General features: G+C 34.2%; 2 protein-coding genes across 3 annotated transcripts in view; both read left to right on the forward strand.

Annotated features, from left to right (window-relative positions):
• Positions 1–18,373, forward strand: part of LOC150109235 (uncharacterized) — a 415,237-nt gene that overhangs the window by 302 nt on the left and 396,562 nt on the right. For both annotated transcript variants that reach the window (XM_090406508.1, XM_090406517.1), the window contains exon 2: positions 4,486–4,736. In XM_090406508.1, coding sequence (XP_090262634.1) covers positions 4,486–4,736 — 251 coding nt within the window. The remainder of the gene's footprint in view (positions 1–4,485; positions 4,737–18,373) is intronic.
• Positions 8,138–9,828, forward strand: CstF50 (cleavage stimulation factor subunit 1 Cst50). The gene has a single exon (XM_090406496.1). It carries the CDS (start codon positions 8,363–8,365, stop codon positions 9,656–9,658), a length of 1,296 nt encoding a protein of 431 aa, XP_090262622.1. The 5' UTR covers positions 8,138–8,362; the 3' UTR covers positions 9,659–9,828.

An 18,373-nucleotide genomic window follows, 5' to 3' on the forward strand; every position in this document is an offset into this window, starting at 1 on the left:
ACAGCCAGGTAACTGGCCTTTATATAAATCTAAAGCTATGTCAAGAATGTTTATCCTGTCAGACTGACAACTGACAGATTAATTTTAAAAAACACTGCATACATAGCGGGTGGACCCTTCTTTCTCATTCCTTCTTCAATTAGAATAGCGTATACGAGCAGTAATTATACCAATATATCGATTTACTGCATCTATTTTAGACGAATTATATCAGTTTATTGACTTTTGATTATTGGTGAGGTAGCGCCATGGTAGATAATAATGTAGAAAAAAAATTTAAAAATGCTCCGATATTTCAGTTTCGGAAGGAGATAATCAGTACTATCTATTGTTTGACTTTATTTAATATTTTATAAATGTAATCACCCTCGAATTTTTAGTAATTAAATATGTTTCCAATTTTTAAATTATATATATGATAACAGTTTTATTTGACTTAAATAGCGGAAAGATTCACACACACACACAAAAAAAATTAAACTGTTCTTATTTATTTCAAAAAAAGCCAGATTACTTTCCTTCTGCTCTCGAGGACTTCATCTGATACAAATATACCCCGAAGAAAAAATTTAGAGAAACACAACGAAACGTTAGAAATACAGTTAACTAACATTGTACAGCTCAGTTCATTACCTCTTTGTTAAAACGATTTGGGTTTGAATTCTGTCTAGGACGTGAAGAATCTTTGTCAAGAATTTTTAAGCTAAGATGAGCTAGCTGATCAAATCGAGGAGGGTGGGGTCTGTCTTTTTTGATTATTATTTAAATTCCGCAAAGAGACATACTGGCTATATAAATTTTCTACATGCAAAATTTCTTAATAGAAATTTTGTATGTAGAAAATTGAAATTCAAAGAAATGATTTAAAAAAAATTCAGAATAGTTCGTTACAGTAACCAAAAGACAGACAAAAAAAGAAAACAACAACAACAAATTTTATAGTTTGAGATAAAGAAGATCGAAGAAATCAGATTCTTGGTCGAAAACTGTTTGGCATAAGATATTACAGTGATCTGATGTACAAGCTTCACTTTTTTTGAGATGAAAGAGTGGAAAAGGTAGCAATTTGAATAAGTGAGATGAATTAGTTAGAGTATGATGATACAACGGCATTGACATCTGTACTCATCTTATAAAACTAAAATGATACTATTGGTCAAAACTTATTTTTGTGTGTATATCACATGTCTTCTCTTGGCCAGTTTGCAATCGCATGAGATTTAACTCACCCGTAACTGAAAAGTCCTGATAAAGGTTCTTCTCATCCTAGATGGGATTCGAACGCGGGTTTTCCTAACCAAAGGCCATCATCAAAACCGACTGAGCTACGTGGGATCCACAGTGAAATGAGCAATGATCTAAATATCTATATATATATATATGAGTATGTGTTAGGAAAAGGATGTTTTTGAAGTTTGAAAATGGAAATAGACATCGCTCATCTTACATTCCATATATTTTTTAAGCGTATCTGACAGATTTTAAATTCCGGAAACCTGAAACACCTAGTAGAATGGCGGATCTGCGGATGACTGTTTTTAAAGAAAGATAAAGTTAGATCTATTCAGATGTGTTCATTTGCAAATCAGTCAATGAAAAAAAAATTCTAATTCAAGCTCCTTTAGTCCCAGTGAATAATACTTTTACTTTTGTATAAAGAGCTAATAAGCTTCATTTCGGCAATGAAAACATTACTTAAATTAAGGGGATATTAAATCCCACATAGTTTTAAAACCGAATAAGAAACTCAAAGATTGGAATCAGAGAGTTTCTTGCTGAATATAGTAAACTATAAAGTATCGGCGACACTAGCGTTAGCCCATGCAAGTGATCCTAATACGTAGTACAATACCAGGGCAACTCGTTGCAAAGGTGGGGGAAGTTCAGATAGCTATTCTTAGGTATTTTCCATAATGTAAAAACACATTTCCTAGGAAATGTATGCTGTTATTACATTATGGAGGGAGGTCACTACCCAGACCAGTTTAAGCCTTTTTTGAGGTTTCATCAGTGAGTAGCTAGACCTAATACCAAAGTGTATAGCGAAAAGAACTTATGTACTCTTTTCGCTATACACTTTGGTATTAGGTCTAGCTACTCACTGATGAAGCCTCAAAAAAGGCTGAAACCGGTCTGGGTAGTGACTTCCCTCCATAATGTAATAACAGCATACATTTCCTAGGAAATGTGTTTTTACATTATGGAAAATACCTAAGAATAGCGATCTGAACTTCCCCCACCTTTGCAACGAGTTGCCCTGGTATTGTACTACGTATTAGGATCACTTGCATGGGCTAACGCTAGTGTCGCCGATACTTTATAGTTTACTATATTCGCCAAGAAACTCTCTGATTCCAATCTTTGAGTTTCTTATTCGGTTTTAAAACTATGTGGGATTTAATATCCCCTTAATTTAAGTAACTTTTACTTTTATAGTTATAATGCTTCATGATCGACAACATCAATATTTCTAATAGATTTAATTAATTGATAGTTCAGTTTGGAAGTAACTATTCGAAATAGCTGGTATTTGTGATTTTTATTTTATTTATTTATTTATTTTTCATGTTTCATGTTTCAGCAAAAGAATTCTCAAAATCGATGGTCAAGTTTTTTCTTTGGAGGAAAAAAAAATCTTATAATTGCAGTTTAAAATCGCGTTAAAATGTTTAAGTTTTCTCTCCAAGCATCAAATATGGCAACTGTGCATGTTCACGTTTTCTTTATTGTTGTTTTCATTAATGTGCCACTGTAATTGGCGAAAAATAAACAAACTCATTAAATAAAAACATCAGAACATCCAGCTATTTTGTTAGTATTGTTTAGTATAATGATTTCTTCTGCAGGTAAATTCCACTTTGTCCGTATTAAAGATACTAACTCTAGAATCAACCGAAAAAATTCGCAGAAAAAGTTATTCCAAGCGGTGAACAAGAATCGAACATCTATTGAATTGAAGATTTGTCTTCAATTGAATAGAAGTTCGATTGAAGACAAATGAAAGAAGAGACTATTCAAAAGTACCCTGTACTTTATCTGAAACAACTGCAATCTGTTGAATGCATTATAAACAATATGAATATCCCAAAATATTTCAGAACCAAAGAAAAGCCAACAAAATATTTAAGTAGAAGCTCGAATGTTTTGTTGGTTTTTCATTGTTCCATGCTCAGAATGAAGTGGAATGACACTAACGAATTAGAATCTTATTTTTCAGCCATTTTCTATCCATTGATGGAGGAAGGCCTCCTCCAAAGTTCTTCATTCAGTCCTATCTTTAGCCTTTCTATGCAACTGAATTCTAGCCATCTTTTTAATTTCATCCTCCACGTTTCTTTTGCCTTCGTTGTTGCTCTCTTTCCATCTCAGGGATACCATTCAGAGATCAAAGTTGTCCATTTTTGAGTGTAATTTTTTTCAATATGACTTGCCCATTGATTTTTAATGGTCTATTGATCTTTAATGGCCTAAACGTCTAAACGTTTTGAAGAAAGAAAAAAACCGAGAAAATGGTATATAGAAATAACACTTACTTACTGGAAGAAAAACTCAAAATGAATTTTAATAAAGAATAAAATTGTCATTTATTTTGTGATTTTTTTTTGTTTTTTGTTTAGTTTTTTCAGAAAATCTGATATTAACGGTATCAGATCCCCGTTGGTTAGTTCTTTTGTTATACAGCTGAAAATAAAAACTGCTCCTTGCTTTTTCAATGGATTTCTATCTGTATTTGCTTAATCATCCTCCTCGTCATTGAAACATATTTTCGATAAACAGGTGAAAAGACACTGGCTAAATCTGAAAAAAAAAAAAGTTCAAGCATACTGGTGTAGTCTTTTCTGTGAAGTCAAGTGAAGCGATAGTCTTTAATGTAATTACTTTGAAAGATTGCTAGCGAAACAAGCAGTGACAACGCAATGGTAGGAAATGGCATTCAAGCGAAATGCAATCAGGAGTAGTGAAGTGAAGCGATAGTCTTTCTTTCTCGCTCTCTCTCTCTCTCTTGTCTTCTTTTCTTCTGCTTTCTTCTGTATACCTTCGATAACACTTCAATCTCTAGTCGGTTACCATAACTCTTCTTCCAAGAAATTTAATTTCTCATCTTTCTTTAAATCAACAAATCTTCCTTAGCATTCAGTTTTTTTGTTTTTTTTTTTAATTTTCTTCTTCGTTATCAGCTGGTTAACTACACAGATTCAGAAATGCCTGGATTGTTTATGAAAAGCATGTTCAAACCTATTCGACTTTTACGCTTAAAAAACAATAGTTGTAACTTTTATTGAATTGCTATTCAAATTCTCATATTCAGCTTGCTCATATCAAAAGTAATCATATAAACATATGAATTAATGGATTCATATGTATTAGTGTTCCCGTTAGAGTTTTGTTGAATGATAACAAATGCGTACTTGATATGAATTAAAATAAACTTTATATCAGTAAAATAACATAGAGTAATAAAAATTATGAATGTTTTCTTTACAGGAGAAATCGAATCTTTGACTCAGTATTGCTGTAACTTAGGAACCTCATGGGCTCGTTCTAATGATGCATGTAATAATTATCCTACTCCAATAGTTGGTGTTAATGTTGACTTGCAAGCTGCTTGTTTGTCTGCTTTAGAAGTATGCTGTATCAGTTATCATCGTAAACGAAACTGCGCGAAAGGAATACAAACAGCTCTTCTCGATGGAGACTGTAATATTCTTCCCTCTGCTGGTGGTGAGAGTCACAAGGTAGGAAGATGAAGACGTTGTTCAATTTCAGTTTTTGAAATTAATGTATGGACTTTTTTTTAACTCAGTTTATAATATTCGCTTTACAAACTATTTTAAACTAATCAAAAACGTTTACTACTTAATCTATCCCACATTACACCACTAAATGTCTTGCTAATAACATTCCTAATTATGAAATAGTCTAACTGAGATTGTTATAGAAACTTCAAGTCAACAGTGAAACATACCTGAAAGTATGTTTCACTTTTTTAAAATTTCTACATACATATATAGATTTTCTTCCTCTATTTTCTTTTTTTTTTCGTTCAATTTTTTTAAAAATTCTTTTACGTTCTAAGTTACAAAATTCTTATAAATGTTCTCTTTATACTATTTTATCATCTCGGTCCCTCAACAAAGCAGGAATACTAAGTGAGCCAACCGACTTAATGTTCTTCTTTCGAATGACGCAGTTCTTCATGATGATATTTAAATTTTGCTAGATATTTTTATCGTAAGTGATATTGTATAGTCCGTTATAACTTCTGATTCCATCATATCGTTCCAGAAATTTCTTTATTCATTCTAGAGTTTTCTAAAAACATTTTCATTCTTCGATTATTGATTTCAAGGGTTGTCTTTTAGAATGTAATAGAAAATAAGAATTTCGAATATAACAGAAAATAAATACTTTTGTATTTATTTTCTATTGTAAAGTAATTTCGATATTCGAAATTTCTTGTTTCACCCTCATCATTAAAAATCTTATTAATATAATTCCATCATTCCTTCTTGATCCGCTTCGTTTTTTACACACCACTAATGAAGTCTCTGTTTCGCTAATAGTTAATATTCAGTACCCCATTTACGTAAATTGGGTACTGAATAGTAACTATTAGTGAATTAGAAACCATGGATTAGAAACTATGGTGATGATAATGATTTGTTGTATAATGCAGCATAACTTATTGCTTACTTATAGACGGTGTCAACAAAATAAGCTGGAAAAGTGAAGCAAAACACATTTCACTATCCATTTCCATTTATATAATGATAACGGATCAGGATTAAATGATATGGCGAAAAAAAAATCGAGAAATTAGTCTCGTAAAAGTATAAATATTCCCATGCCAAGATATGAGGACAGTGTATTTGTGTTTATTTTTGTTTTTTTTCCAGCCGATTTAGCCGTTTTGAAAAATAATAAAAACCCACCCGAAAAGAAATACCTTGCCATCATCACCGTAAGAGAACTGCTAACTCACTGACATCAGTTGAAAGATCTCATCCTCATCGAACTGCTTTTTTTGTATACTGGCTTGGTTGGCCGAGTGGTTAGCATATCCGTTCTCCAGCCAAAAGGCTGGGGATGCGAATCCCGCCGTGAGCATGGATGTTTGTGATTGCCTGTGGAAATGTTAGTGGTAGTTGGTACAGACAGAGAGTTGTAAAGTAGGTGCCCAACCTCGACGAGTCTTTGGACTCCGTGGAGGTGTCACGTAATAATAATAAAAAGATTGCTAATACTATATTGGATTAGAGCCCATGCCTTTCCTTACCAGGAAAAGGAAAAATGCCATACAACTTCAGGACTGAGCTAACCATTATCCCCTGCAGGTGGGATATACAGTGCGACCCAACTGTAATCCATCCAACTTCGGGATGGGAGGAGGGGATTTATCAGTAACTTTAATCAATAAATTTGTTTTATAAATGAAGTCAATTCCAGACTGATAAGAAGAGATAGTGTCTGTTTACTATTTGGACAATACCTGCAGGTATTATCCAAATAGTAAACTTCTGCATTTCACCTATTCATGCTACACAGGTCAGCTCGTCATGAGTGCTTACTGAAAACATATGTTCAAACCAGGAACATCCACTTCATTTATGTCCTTCATTAACAGCATGCGAGCTACAAGGGGGGAATGGTGATAGCGAATTTCGGATTGTATTGTCCATAAATTTTCATACAATATATAAAAATATCACCACATTTTGGATATTTTTATATCTTTCTCATCAGGATGTACAGGATCTTGAAGAGATGGATGATTATCCCCGAGTAAGCGTTTGTTGTTGGTTTTACGTAAATCTTAATATGTGCAGGCACACGTTCTTCACCAGAAGATGCTACATTAACTCGAGATGACATGAAAAATACTAGTAATAAACAATTGTGGACTGCTGAAAAATCATCCTTAAAAATTGAAACGAAATTTCCACGAACACTCGTTGGTAAATTTATCATGTTGGCTTGTTGGAAACCAATTATTTGATCATAAATCTTCAATCAGAAGCACTGATTGATTTTTCGGGATTTTTGTGGGTGTCATGAGCTGTACTGACAATTATAGACCCTACAGCCTACATTCAAAATGGTCGACCAGATAATGAAAACGAGACAAAGAATATTCGCCGCATGGAAATGTGCATCCAAATAAAGGAGACATTTTGGACAATTATTGTAAGAAAATTATTAATGTCCATTTCTTAAAGTCACTTTTAAAAAATCCACATCCACATAAATCTTTTATTGATGCACATTTTCTTTCCAATTTCAAGAAATTGGAATTTAAACATTTTGTGATTGAAACTGAAGTTTCTACAAACCATTCTTTTGAACAGTTGAAAGTTTAAAATATAATTTACCATGAAAAGCGTTTTGGTGAATGTATGTCATGTCAGTATTACTTTTTATTCCTTCAGTAATGCAAATTTTATCTGAGTATGACACTAATTTTCCTCCCTCTAGGCCCTGCCCATAAAAAAAAAAGCCAGCTACATCCATTTATTCTTCGATTGAGCCGATTTCTCTTTCATTCTGTCAGTCTGTCTTTGTTCTCTGAAAAAAAAAAGTCTTAACGTACATCTGTTATTTAAGTTGTTCATACACTTATGTGTATGGACAACAAAATAAAGAGAGAGAGAGAGAGAGAGAGAGAGAGAATAAATCTATTTCTTTTTAAAGAGATGTACACTGTGACTCTTCCAGAGAACAAAGACAGACAAAATGGAAGAGAAATCAATTCAATCGGAGAATGAATGGATCTGGCTGTTTATTTATTTATTTATTTATTATGGGAAGAGCTTAGACTCTTAGAGAATATTGACTGAAGTCAGTTCAGTAGAAATTAGCCATAACTCTGGTGATTAGTACCACTTAGTCAAACTTAGAGCGATAATGACCCTAGTGATAATTTATTCTTAACATATATATATATATATATATATATATATATATATATATATATATGCATTCAATGCAGCACACTTCAGTATTTTTAATACTAAAGTTCCATTAAGCGTACAACTTACGTTTGTGTAATCGCGTTTCCTTTAGCAACTTTTATTTTTTTTTTGAACTGCTATTCCTGAAGTAATCGTGTGATGGCGCTGGTGTATTGGATAGCGTGAAACGTCTTAATAGGTACAAAGTATTGTTGTCAAATTGTATTTCGAATGTAGTGGTTGTGTGATGTTTTTTTATTGCTGTTTTTCTTTTCTTTTTTTTAAATTAAAGTTACATATAATGAAATGAAGTACTGAATTCTTTCGAAAGTTTATATATATGTATCTTAAAAGTATTTGAGTTATTAAAAAGTTAGTTTTATAATTAAGTTTTTTTTCCCGCCTGAATTACGATGCCGCAAGGACCTGGAGTAAAGGAAAGGGAAGCCCTTTATCGGCTTATCATTAGCCAACTATTTTACGATGGACACCAGACTCTCGCGGTAAGCCTTTCGAATTTAGTAAGAGCCCACCCTCCGTGTCCGCCATCTGATCGCCTTTTACATGTTGTAACAATTGGTCTTCGAACGGAAGAAGAACATCGTGGAGAACAGCGTGTACGTGGTGACAACATTACTCCGGGAATTGGTATTGATTTAGAATATGAAACAGAAGCACCTTCACTTGCCCCAGAACCCGCCTTGTATGAAACGTGTTATGTTACTTCTCATAAAGCTCAGTGTCGTGCTGGAACCTTTAGTGCTGATGGACAGCTAGTTGCAACAGGTTCTGTTGATGCTTCGATCAAAATTTTAGATGTGGATAGAATGTTAGCTAAAAGCGCAATGCCAGCTGAGGTAGCTGCACAAGAAACAACACAACAGAATATGGAAACACATCCTGTTATTAGAACATTATATGATCACATTGAGGAAGTCACTTGTCTTGAATTTCATCCAACAGAACAGATTTTGATATCTGGGAGTAAAGACTATACTATTAAATTCTTTGATTTTTCTAAACCTTCAGTGAAGAGAGCTTTTAAGACACTTCATGAAGCAGAAATGATTCGTTGCTTATCTCTCCATCCTTCAGGTGATTATTTAATTGTTGGAACCCAGCATGCAACTTTAAGATTATATGATGTTAACACTGGACAGTGTTTTGTGTCAAGCATACCAGAAGATCAGCATAAAGGACCATTAACTATGCTCCGATTTAGTCCTTATGCAAATCTTTATGCAAGCAGTTCTAAAGATGGAGATATTAAAGTTTGGGATGGTGTTAGTAATAAGTGCGTGAATACTTTTCCCCAGGCACATGATGCAAATGAAGTATGCTCAGTAATTTTCTCAAGAAACTCTAAGTATATATTATCCAGTGGAAAGGATTCATTAGTAAAATTATGGGAATTATCGATGGGACGGTGTCTTATTGCGTATACTGGAGCGGGTGCTACTGGAAAGCAAACACATCGTAGCCAAGCAGTATTTAATCATACAGAAGATTATGTTATGTTTCCAGATGAAAAAACAACTAGCCTCTGCAGTTGGGATGCACGTAATGCAGAAAGACAACGTCTCCTTTCCCTTGGTCATAATAATGTAGTTAGGTATATTGTTCATTCGCCTACTGGGCCTGCATTCTTAACATGTAGTGATGATTTTAGGGCAAGATTTTGGTATCGACGTGCTGAGTCTGGTGATTAACTGCTAAAGTATTATTTGCAATTTGCATTCCATACTTGCTTCTGAGAATAGGGGGAGAAAAATGGCTGTTATTGTGGATGTTTGTAATGATTCCCCCACTCCCCACAAAGTATTGACGTGTGTAAAGTGTTTGAATTCTTAAACAAAATAAAAAAAAAATTTAGTTAGCATGATGAGTATCTTTTTTTTTTTTTTTTTTAAAAACATCTTTAAATAGTAAATATTATGAGTAGATATTATAAATCATACTTCATAAGTTTTGTCATCAAAAATAAATTTCACATATAAGTCCACTTGTGAATCTATTTTCAGCAATATACAGATTAATACTTTTATAGCGTGCATTGCTATTGTGGGCCAGCAGCACGTGTTTCTTAATAGGCATAAGAAATAATATCAAAAGCATTCGTGATTTTGATGAAAGTAAATTCATCATTTTGACATACCTTGGCAAGTGCTTGCTTCATTTAGTGATGAATAGTGACTGCAGAATATTTGGTGTAAGTTTTAACAAAAATTATATAATTTAATAATGTGTATCTTCTCAAGGTAGGCCATAGATGCATTGGGAGAATAATATTCAGAAAGACTTAGCTGAGGTGGGAATCCAGAACTGGAATGGAAAGTGGTACATGCAGCAATGAACCTTAGAAGTTCAGCTAGCTAGTTGAAGATATCATCTCATATTATGATATGCAAAGGAGAACAGTTGGATTTAGGACATTTCTGTGCATTACCAAAGTGCAGAAATAGTGTAAGCTTAAGAAATTGGATGGATGCAGCTGACATTGTTTCTTAAACCATATTGAAATGTAAAATGCCTTCCTTTCCTAATGTGTCTTTTTTTAAAATTTTTTTATTTTATTTACCTATTTATTTTTTTAATCATTGAGAAGATAAATATTATACTTAGAACATCTCTAAACTGTAGTTTTAGGGAAATAGGTATGAAGATTAATGAGATCTGCAGTCCCTTAGTTATAGTATGGTGATTTGCCTATACATTTTTTGCCAGCTTTGGTTGCTTACTTCATCAGCATGAAATTAACAAGTACTAAATTAAACCAAGGTATGGAAATGCTAAGCGTAACTCTTTATATCTTCTGTGAGAAACTTTTTTTTTTTTTTTTCAGCTTTAAATTCATGAGTATTTTCCCCTATTTTCGTTTGCTCAGTAAACTCATAGCTCATGTTTTCAGCATTGAATGATAGTCGACTGAAAGTTATCAAAAATCATACTATTGTTTTTATGGCATACAGGAGTCTAGATCACACCTCACTACAATCAATAAATCTTTTGAAGTTATTTAGGATGTATGGAAGGGTTTGCCAGTAGGTGTTTTGCTTGTCTAGTGTGATCTACCATACTTGTATTTTGTATATTCTGAGTTGATGAAATATTTAAATAATAATACTAAATTGATAAATAAAATTTAGGCCAATATTTCATTTGAGCATTTTGTGATAGAACAAATTTTTTTCTGCATAGATTATTTGTTCAGAAAGAAATAGAAGTAGAAAACCTAGTGTTTTTTGAATTCTGAGAAAACTGGTTTATGTTGAGAAAGGAGTATTCAAAACAGAAATCAAATTCTGTTTAGCAGGTAGTAAAATGCATGGAGATAAAAACCCTCTCTGCTAAAATATCAATATACCAAAATAGCTACACACTCATTTATTACTGTTTCTCAGTTGCCAACTGAACAACCTAAATAAACCTGTTAGCTTATTTTGAAGTATTTCAAAAACCCAAAGAAGGCATTTTTTTTCTAAAATGTAAAATTTAAAGTAAATAAAAAATAAAAGCAAATTTCATTGTAGCAAGCAGTGATGATAAAATCGGTGCTCCTAACTCTTCTGAATTATCAATTCAAGGTGTAAATTTATGCTCATATTTGCTGATTTAAAATATTTTTGTTGTATCATAAACAGCCATTGATGAAAAAAATAGCCTAATAGATTTTAATTTGGCAGTGAACCTTATGAAGAGGGGGGGGATGAAGAGGATGAAAAATGTTACAAGTGGTGCAGAAATATTTTCTGCTCAAATAGGATTCATTACCAAGTTAGTCTTTTAGGCTCTTTTCTTCATTGTGATTTACATAGACCATATACATAGACCATAGACTGATATACATAGACCAGTCTCTTTGCTATAATGTGGCCTTGATAGTGCCTCTGTACTAATACTCTGACTCCCTCTCTAGGTATGACCTGGTAGAATATATGGCAGTGGGATTATTTGTTGCCTGGAGTTCATTTGTGAAAAATAAATGACTTTCAGCATGAACTGCTGCAGCAATTTAGGTTTTTCTCCTAATATCTGCTGAAAACCAAATGCTTACTAGCTGTAAGACCCTTAATGGCAAGCAGAAAAAACAAAAGGCAAATATGTGGATTCTTTGGACAGAATTTCTTATCTAGCAAGGCAGTTCATGCCCAAAGTTGGTAATTCTATAAGCCCTGATTCATGCAGAAACATTATTTACTGATGTGATATAAAATTAGAATGAAGGTTTATTATCCTGCATTTTTATAATTTTGGTAAATAGTTATGTCAGTCAATGGTAATGACTGTGATATATTGAATATATGAAGAGATTTCCACACTACATGAAAGCAATGTGGAGAAATGGCAGGGCTTCAGATTCACTATCCAATATTACCTTCCTGTGTGCATCCTGTTACCAGGTATCCACAAGGATTGTTAATGAATGAGGGTGGGCAGGCACTTTGAGACTATCTAAATTGTAGTTTGTATTGGTTTAAATCACATACAGATAAATGCCAGAAGTGTTGCCTAGTTTAACAGGCTCCACCTGTTTTAATCAAAGAACTAGGACAAGCTGAAAGTCAGCTACTGGAATGATCTCAAATAGAATTCAAGTTGACATCATTATCATAAGAATGCCAATGGTTAAAAAAAAAAAAAAAGTGAATCTTGCAGAGATATTACAAAAATATCACATCAGCATAATTGGGTATGTACAGTATGTTAAAAATATTAACTAAGTTATATTCAGGCAGTTCCGGAAGGCTTGCAAATAATTTTGAACAGACTGAACAGGGTTGGAAATGAGAGAGAGAGAGAGATAAAATGAAAATAAACATTCACAATACAAAAGTGATGAAGATTTCAAGGAAAGGAAATGATGGGATGGAAATTACTTTGAAACGGACAAAGAATAGAAAATGTAAAAAGCTTTGAATAGCTTGGAAGTTGGATAACAGAAGACAATAGATCTAATTATGAAATTAAGAACAGAATTAAAAAAGCAAAAGCAGCATTTTTCAAAATATACCACATATTAGGAAATAGAAATCTGAACAAACAGTTGAAAGTAAGAATCCTCAAGACAATGATCTGGAGCATGGGGACATATGGATGCAAGTTCTAAATGATCAATAAGGAGATGAGTGACTGACTGAATGCATTTAAAATGTGGTGCTTGAGAAAAATGGATCGTATCAGCTGGACTGAAAGAGTGTGAGCATTGAAGAAGTTTTAAAAGATTCAAAATGAAAAGAGATTATATGGCTAGTATCCAAAGAAGAAAAATAGCGTTTGCAGGACATTTGATGAGGGATTCTTCTGGAGAGCTTCCCAGAATAGTATTGCAGGGGATGGTGGAGGGAAGGAGAGGAAGACTCCTACTGCAATGGAAAGACAACATCAAAGGTTGGATGGGCAAGAGTCTTACAGGGGGCAAGAGATAGAGAGGCATGGAAGTGGACTGTTCATCAGCAGCAACTCTCTTAAAGAGGAGGCCACAGGATTAGTTTAGATTCAGGCAGTAGTGATCAGAGAAAGGAAGGAGTAGTTATCTTCCAACGGATTTTGGTGCCCATAATCTTCCATGAGTATTTCCTAAGTGTCTTTAAATTTCCTAAACGCTATTCCAGGATAGGGTGATTAGTCATATAGCTATATTATATTTGTTTCTAAATGTATGTGTTTGGGATGCTTAAGGGTCAAAGCTATATAACTGAGAGGAGACCTCCACATAGCCTTTAAAGGAATGTGGAGAACGACCAAATTGTATTCTTATTGGCTTAAACCAATATATCAAATGATGGTACAACATGACAAAATTTCATGCCAGCTGGGGCGTTGCCCATTTAAACAAGTTCCCCGCAGTTTTTGCCAGGAAACTAGGTCAAACAGCAAAAAGTCAGCTACTGGAACAAATCCTAAAACCCACCTCAACTCAGCATCACCAGAGTTCAAGATCGGTATACCATCAACATAAGAAGCCTGAATGGCAAAGAAATGGAGCTAGTTTAAGAATTGGATAAGTACCAGATTGACATAATAGGGGTGACTGAAACAAAAAAAGGCAAAAACTGGCGAGATCTTTCTGAGCAATAAATACAAAATGTTATATTCAGGCAATGACAATCAAACACTAAATACGAGGCTAATTTTGAATGGCAGGAAGTCTCAAATAGAGTAATGTGGACAAATATGAGAATGAGGAACTGGACAATGAGACTTATTTGTGCCTATGAACACACAGAAGGTTCTACTAAGGTAGAAGTGGAGGAATTTTTTGGGCTTTAGAGAAAGCAGCTGACACAATGAAAAAGGAAAAGTTGGTCCTTTTTGAGATATTAATAGCAGAGTAGGAAATGATTGTCAGACATACAAAAATATTTTTCGGAAAATTTGGAGAAAAGAGCACAGCTAATAATAATGGCAAATACTTGTTGGATTTCTGATTACAACATGGACTAGTTATTACTAACACAATGTTCCAACATAATGTGCACAAATTCTCTTGGAGAGAAGCAAGGAATAAGAAAATTCTCATTGACTATGTTATTGTCGATAGTTAATGTTTTCTTCCTGGTGCAGGACACCAGAGTGTACAAATGATTTGAAGTTGGAAGTGATTACCATTTAGTCTTGAGCAGGATAAAATTTAATTTCATATTGAAAAGAACACGTAAGAAAGTTTTAATGCGAATAAAAGTTGAGCACCTCTCAGATGTGAAGACTAAAATACACAAATATTATTCAAGTTTGAAAACAGGTATCAAACCTTGGAGATTCAGTGGCAAGCCCTGAAGAAAACACTGATTGATTCAGCCAGAGAGGCATGGTGAGGTTATCTGCAAGGATAGAAAAATCAGAACTCCATGGTGGACACAGGAAGTTAAAGAGACAGTGAAGGAAAAAGAAGAAAGCATATCAAAAGTTCCTGGCAAATAAGTCAGCTTGTGTTCTTATAGAATACAGAGACAAATGTAAGAAAGCTAAACACTCTGTAAAACTAGCTAAACAAAAGTAGTGGAAGGACTTTAGCAAGAACATAGAAAATAAATATCAAGAAGATGGCAAGATATTCTGGAAGTTGTTGAAGACGGTCAGAAATGGAGGAAAGAATGCTGTAAAAGGAATTAGAGATGATAAAGGGGAAATGAGAACAGGTGAAAAAAGATATCTTTGAAGTATGGAGTAATTATTTCGATAAATTGCTAAATTTAACAAGCAGTGATGACAGCACAGTGGTAAAAAAGTACTGACCAGACATGCAGTCAGGAATACATATCCATATTTGAAGTAGAAAAAGCCATCAAATGGCTGAAATGTGGAAAGGCGGCATGAGATGTTCAGAAATGTTCAAGTATGGAGGTATAAGAGTCTTACAGTGACTGTACTGCACAGTTAAGAAGGCCTGGACAGAGGGACGAATTCCAGATGATTAGAGTAGAGCTCTCATAGTACCAATATAAAAAAATGGAAATAAAACTGAATGTGAGAATTACAGAGGTATTTCTCTACTGAGTGTTCCTGGTAAGATATATGCAAGTATACTTTATAACCAGCTGAGAAGGATTGTGGAAGAGAAGCTTGTGAAGAACAAGCTGGATTCATGCCATATAGAGGCTGTCAGGATCAGATTTTCACTTTATGCAGATAGTTGAGAAATCATGGGAATATAACAAAGATCTGTATTTAAGTTTTGTTGATTTGGAAAAGGCATATGACAAGGTGCCAAGAGAGAAGCTATTCAATATGCTACAGTTATATGGTGTCAATGGGGCATTATATCAAGCAATACTTAGCCTTTATTTGAGTTGTAAGTCATCAGTTAGAATTGAAAGAAGTACAAGTAACTGGTTTAAATCTAATCTGGTGTCAGACAAGGATGTATATTATCTCCTCTGTTATTCATTATCTATATGGATCACATTATGAAGGAAAGTGGTATTAAACCTGATATCAAAATTGGAGATGTTAATCTCAGCTGTTTGCTTTATGTGGATGATGTTATACTTCTAAATAAATAAATCTGCTGCAAATCTGCAAGATTCCCTGACTAAATTGAATAACTGTTGTAATAGATATGGTATGAAGGCAGCATTAAAAAGATAAAGACAATGAAAATAGGCAGAAACATTGAAAATATCAACAACATTGTGAATGGAGAACCTGTAAAACATTTAAGCTACCTAAGTAGCTTAAATGTTTTACAATTAAATTGTGCCTAAGTAAAAATTTCATTTTACTTAGGCACGGTTTTTAGGGAAGATGGTAAATTAAGTATAGAAATAGAAACAGAATTAACAAAGATGGTATGGTAGGAAGTCAACTTAAAAAAAATTATATGGAATAAGAGAGAAATTAGTCAAAACACTAAATCAGCTGTATACAAGACCGTGTTCAAAACAATTTTAACTTTTGGATCTGAGAGCTGGGTCAGAAGCAAAACACTTGACGAAAGCCTAGAGACCGCAGATATGAGAGTCCTGAGAAAGATTAGGGGCATGAACAGTTGGCATCAGCGGCACTATCATGTTAAAAATGAGGATATTAGGTAAGAACTTGACATTGTCAGCATCCAGGAATGTGTTAACTAGCTAATATCAGGTGAAGGGTCTCTTAAACAGAATGGGAGAGGAAAGATTAGCAAAACAAGTGTTCGTTGGCAGGAAAAAGACCCAGAAGAAGACCAAGATATAGGTGGATTGATACAGTAAAAAATGCCTTAGAAGACAAATATAAGATCTGATAATATTGGAGTTTTGACAGGTAACAGACTGATTTGGAGGAAAATTGTAGATAGGAAGTTAGTAATGATGTAGTACTATTATATCCTGTATACCCCTTGAGGGTATATACTTGGAATTTGATGATGTATATGTTCTTCTTGACCATTTGACTGTTTTGCAGGTTGAAAAACCCAAGTTTCAAGGAGAGAACCCTGCCACCTCCATATGAGCCAGTGCTAGCTCACCTTCAATTGAAAAACACTAATAAATGATCTTTGTGCCATAAATAAAATTCAAACACAGATCTACCCTGCTTAATGGCATATTGAAACTGACTGAGCTATGGTGGCTCTAGGAGTTGCTTTGGTTCACTGCTAAATGTGACGTTGAAGCATGGCAGGCAATTTCAAGTAAAATAATGTGAGCAGTTTCAAAATGAGAGAAACTGGACAAGAATTGGGCCTGTGATCTTACAAATTAGTGTTATTTCCAAGCCTCCAAAGACTCATCATGGGAGGTCATACACTTGCAGACCACAATAACTGGTCACACCTTGCCTTGAACACATTAAGTGTTAAAGCATTCACTTCCCACTCTGGCAGTGTATTCTGCTTGTTCACCACCCACCAAGAAAATCTTTTTCACATCTTCAATCACATGACCTTTGTACAGTTTCCAGGGATGGCTTCTTGTTTGTGCCACTCCCATTTTCATATGCTATAATTCTCCTGTATCTATTTGGTAGGCTCTTCTCACCAGCTTATATGTCTCAATCATATCATTCCTCCTCCTATCTGCCAAGCTCTGAAGACCACATTCTCTGAATCGGTCCCTATTCTCAATATCCCAGAGTCCTCAGACAGTCTTAGTTATTCATCTCTGCGCTCTCTCTTCAATGTTTCCTTGTCATCGATATAGCCATGTGACCAGATCTATGCTTAGAAATCCAAATGAGCCTTATAAAGTGGAACTATCACCTTATTTGTATATGTCGACTTTCTTCATATTATACCAGCAATATTTTGGGTAACCCTTACAACTTTCACGATGTGTCTCCTAAACTTCAGTTCCCTATCCACCGAGATGCCCAGATCCCTTGCTTCCTTCACCTCCTGAAGCAAAGTACTAATATGGTAACCCTCATTCCATCTTCTCTGGCATAACTTTACACTTAGCAACATGAAACTGCATCCCCCATTCTTCAGCCCATAACACCCAACCTATTCAAATCCTTTTGTAACAACAATACGAGGTGTGACAATTTAATTCCTTGAATGCATCTGTAAAAAATCTACGTTTGGAACTATACATTAGTGGCTACTGTCACCTTCGAAGTAGTCTCCTTGTGTATTTATACACTGATTTAGACTGTTCCCATTTTTGGAAACTGGCCTGAACTCTTTTCTGGAATGCTGTTGAGTTCCTTTATCACATTATACTGGATATCAGCGATGTCAGAAAATCTCCATCCCTTTAGTGTAGTCTTTAATTTTGGAAACAACCAGAAATCACAGGGAGCTAAGTCAGGTGAATAAGCAGGATGACAGAATTCAGTAATTGATTTTTTGGCCAGAAACTCTCATGATGAGTGCTTGGCGCATTATCATGATTTCTTTCAAAATCTTTCACATACCCAATTCTTCAGTTAAAATTACCCTGACTGCTTCTCGATTCATTTGCAATTCATCAGCCATTAATTGCACACAATTGTCTGTCAAA

This window comes from Typopeltis vanoorti, chromosome 2 (assembly GCF_054136105.1).
Source record: "Typopeltis vanoorti isolate ZY-2024b chromosome 2, IOZ_Tvanoo_1.0, whole genome shotgun sequence".
NCBI classification, from domain to species: domain Eukaryota; kingdom Metazoa; phylum Arthropoda; class Arachnida; order Uropygi; family Thelyphonidae; genus Typopeltis; species Typopeltis vanoorti.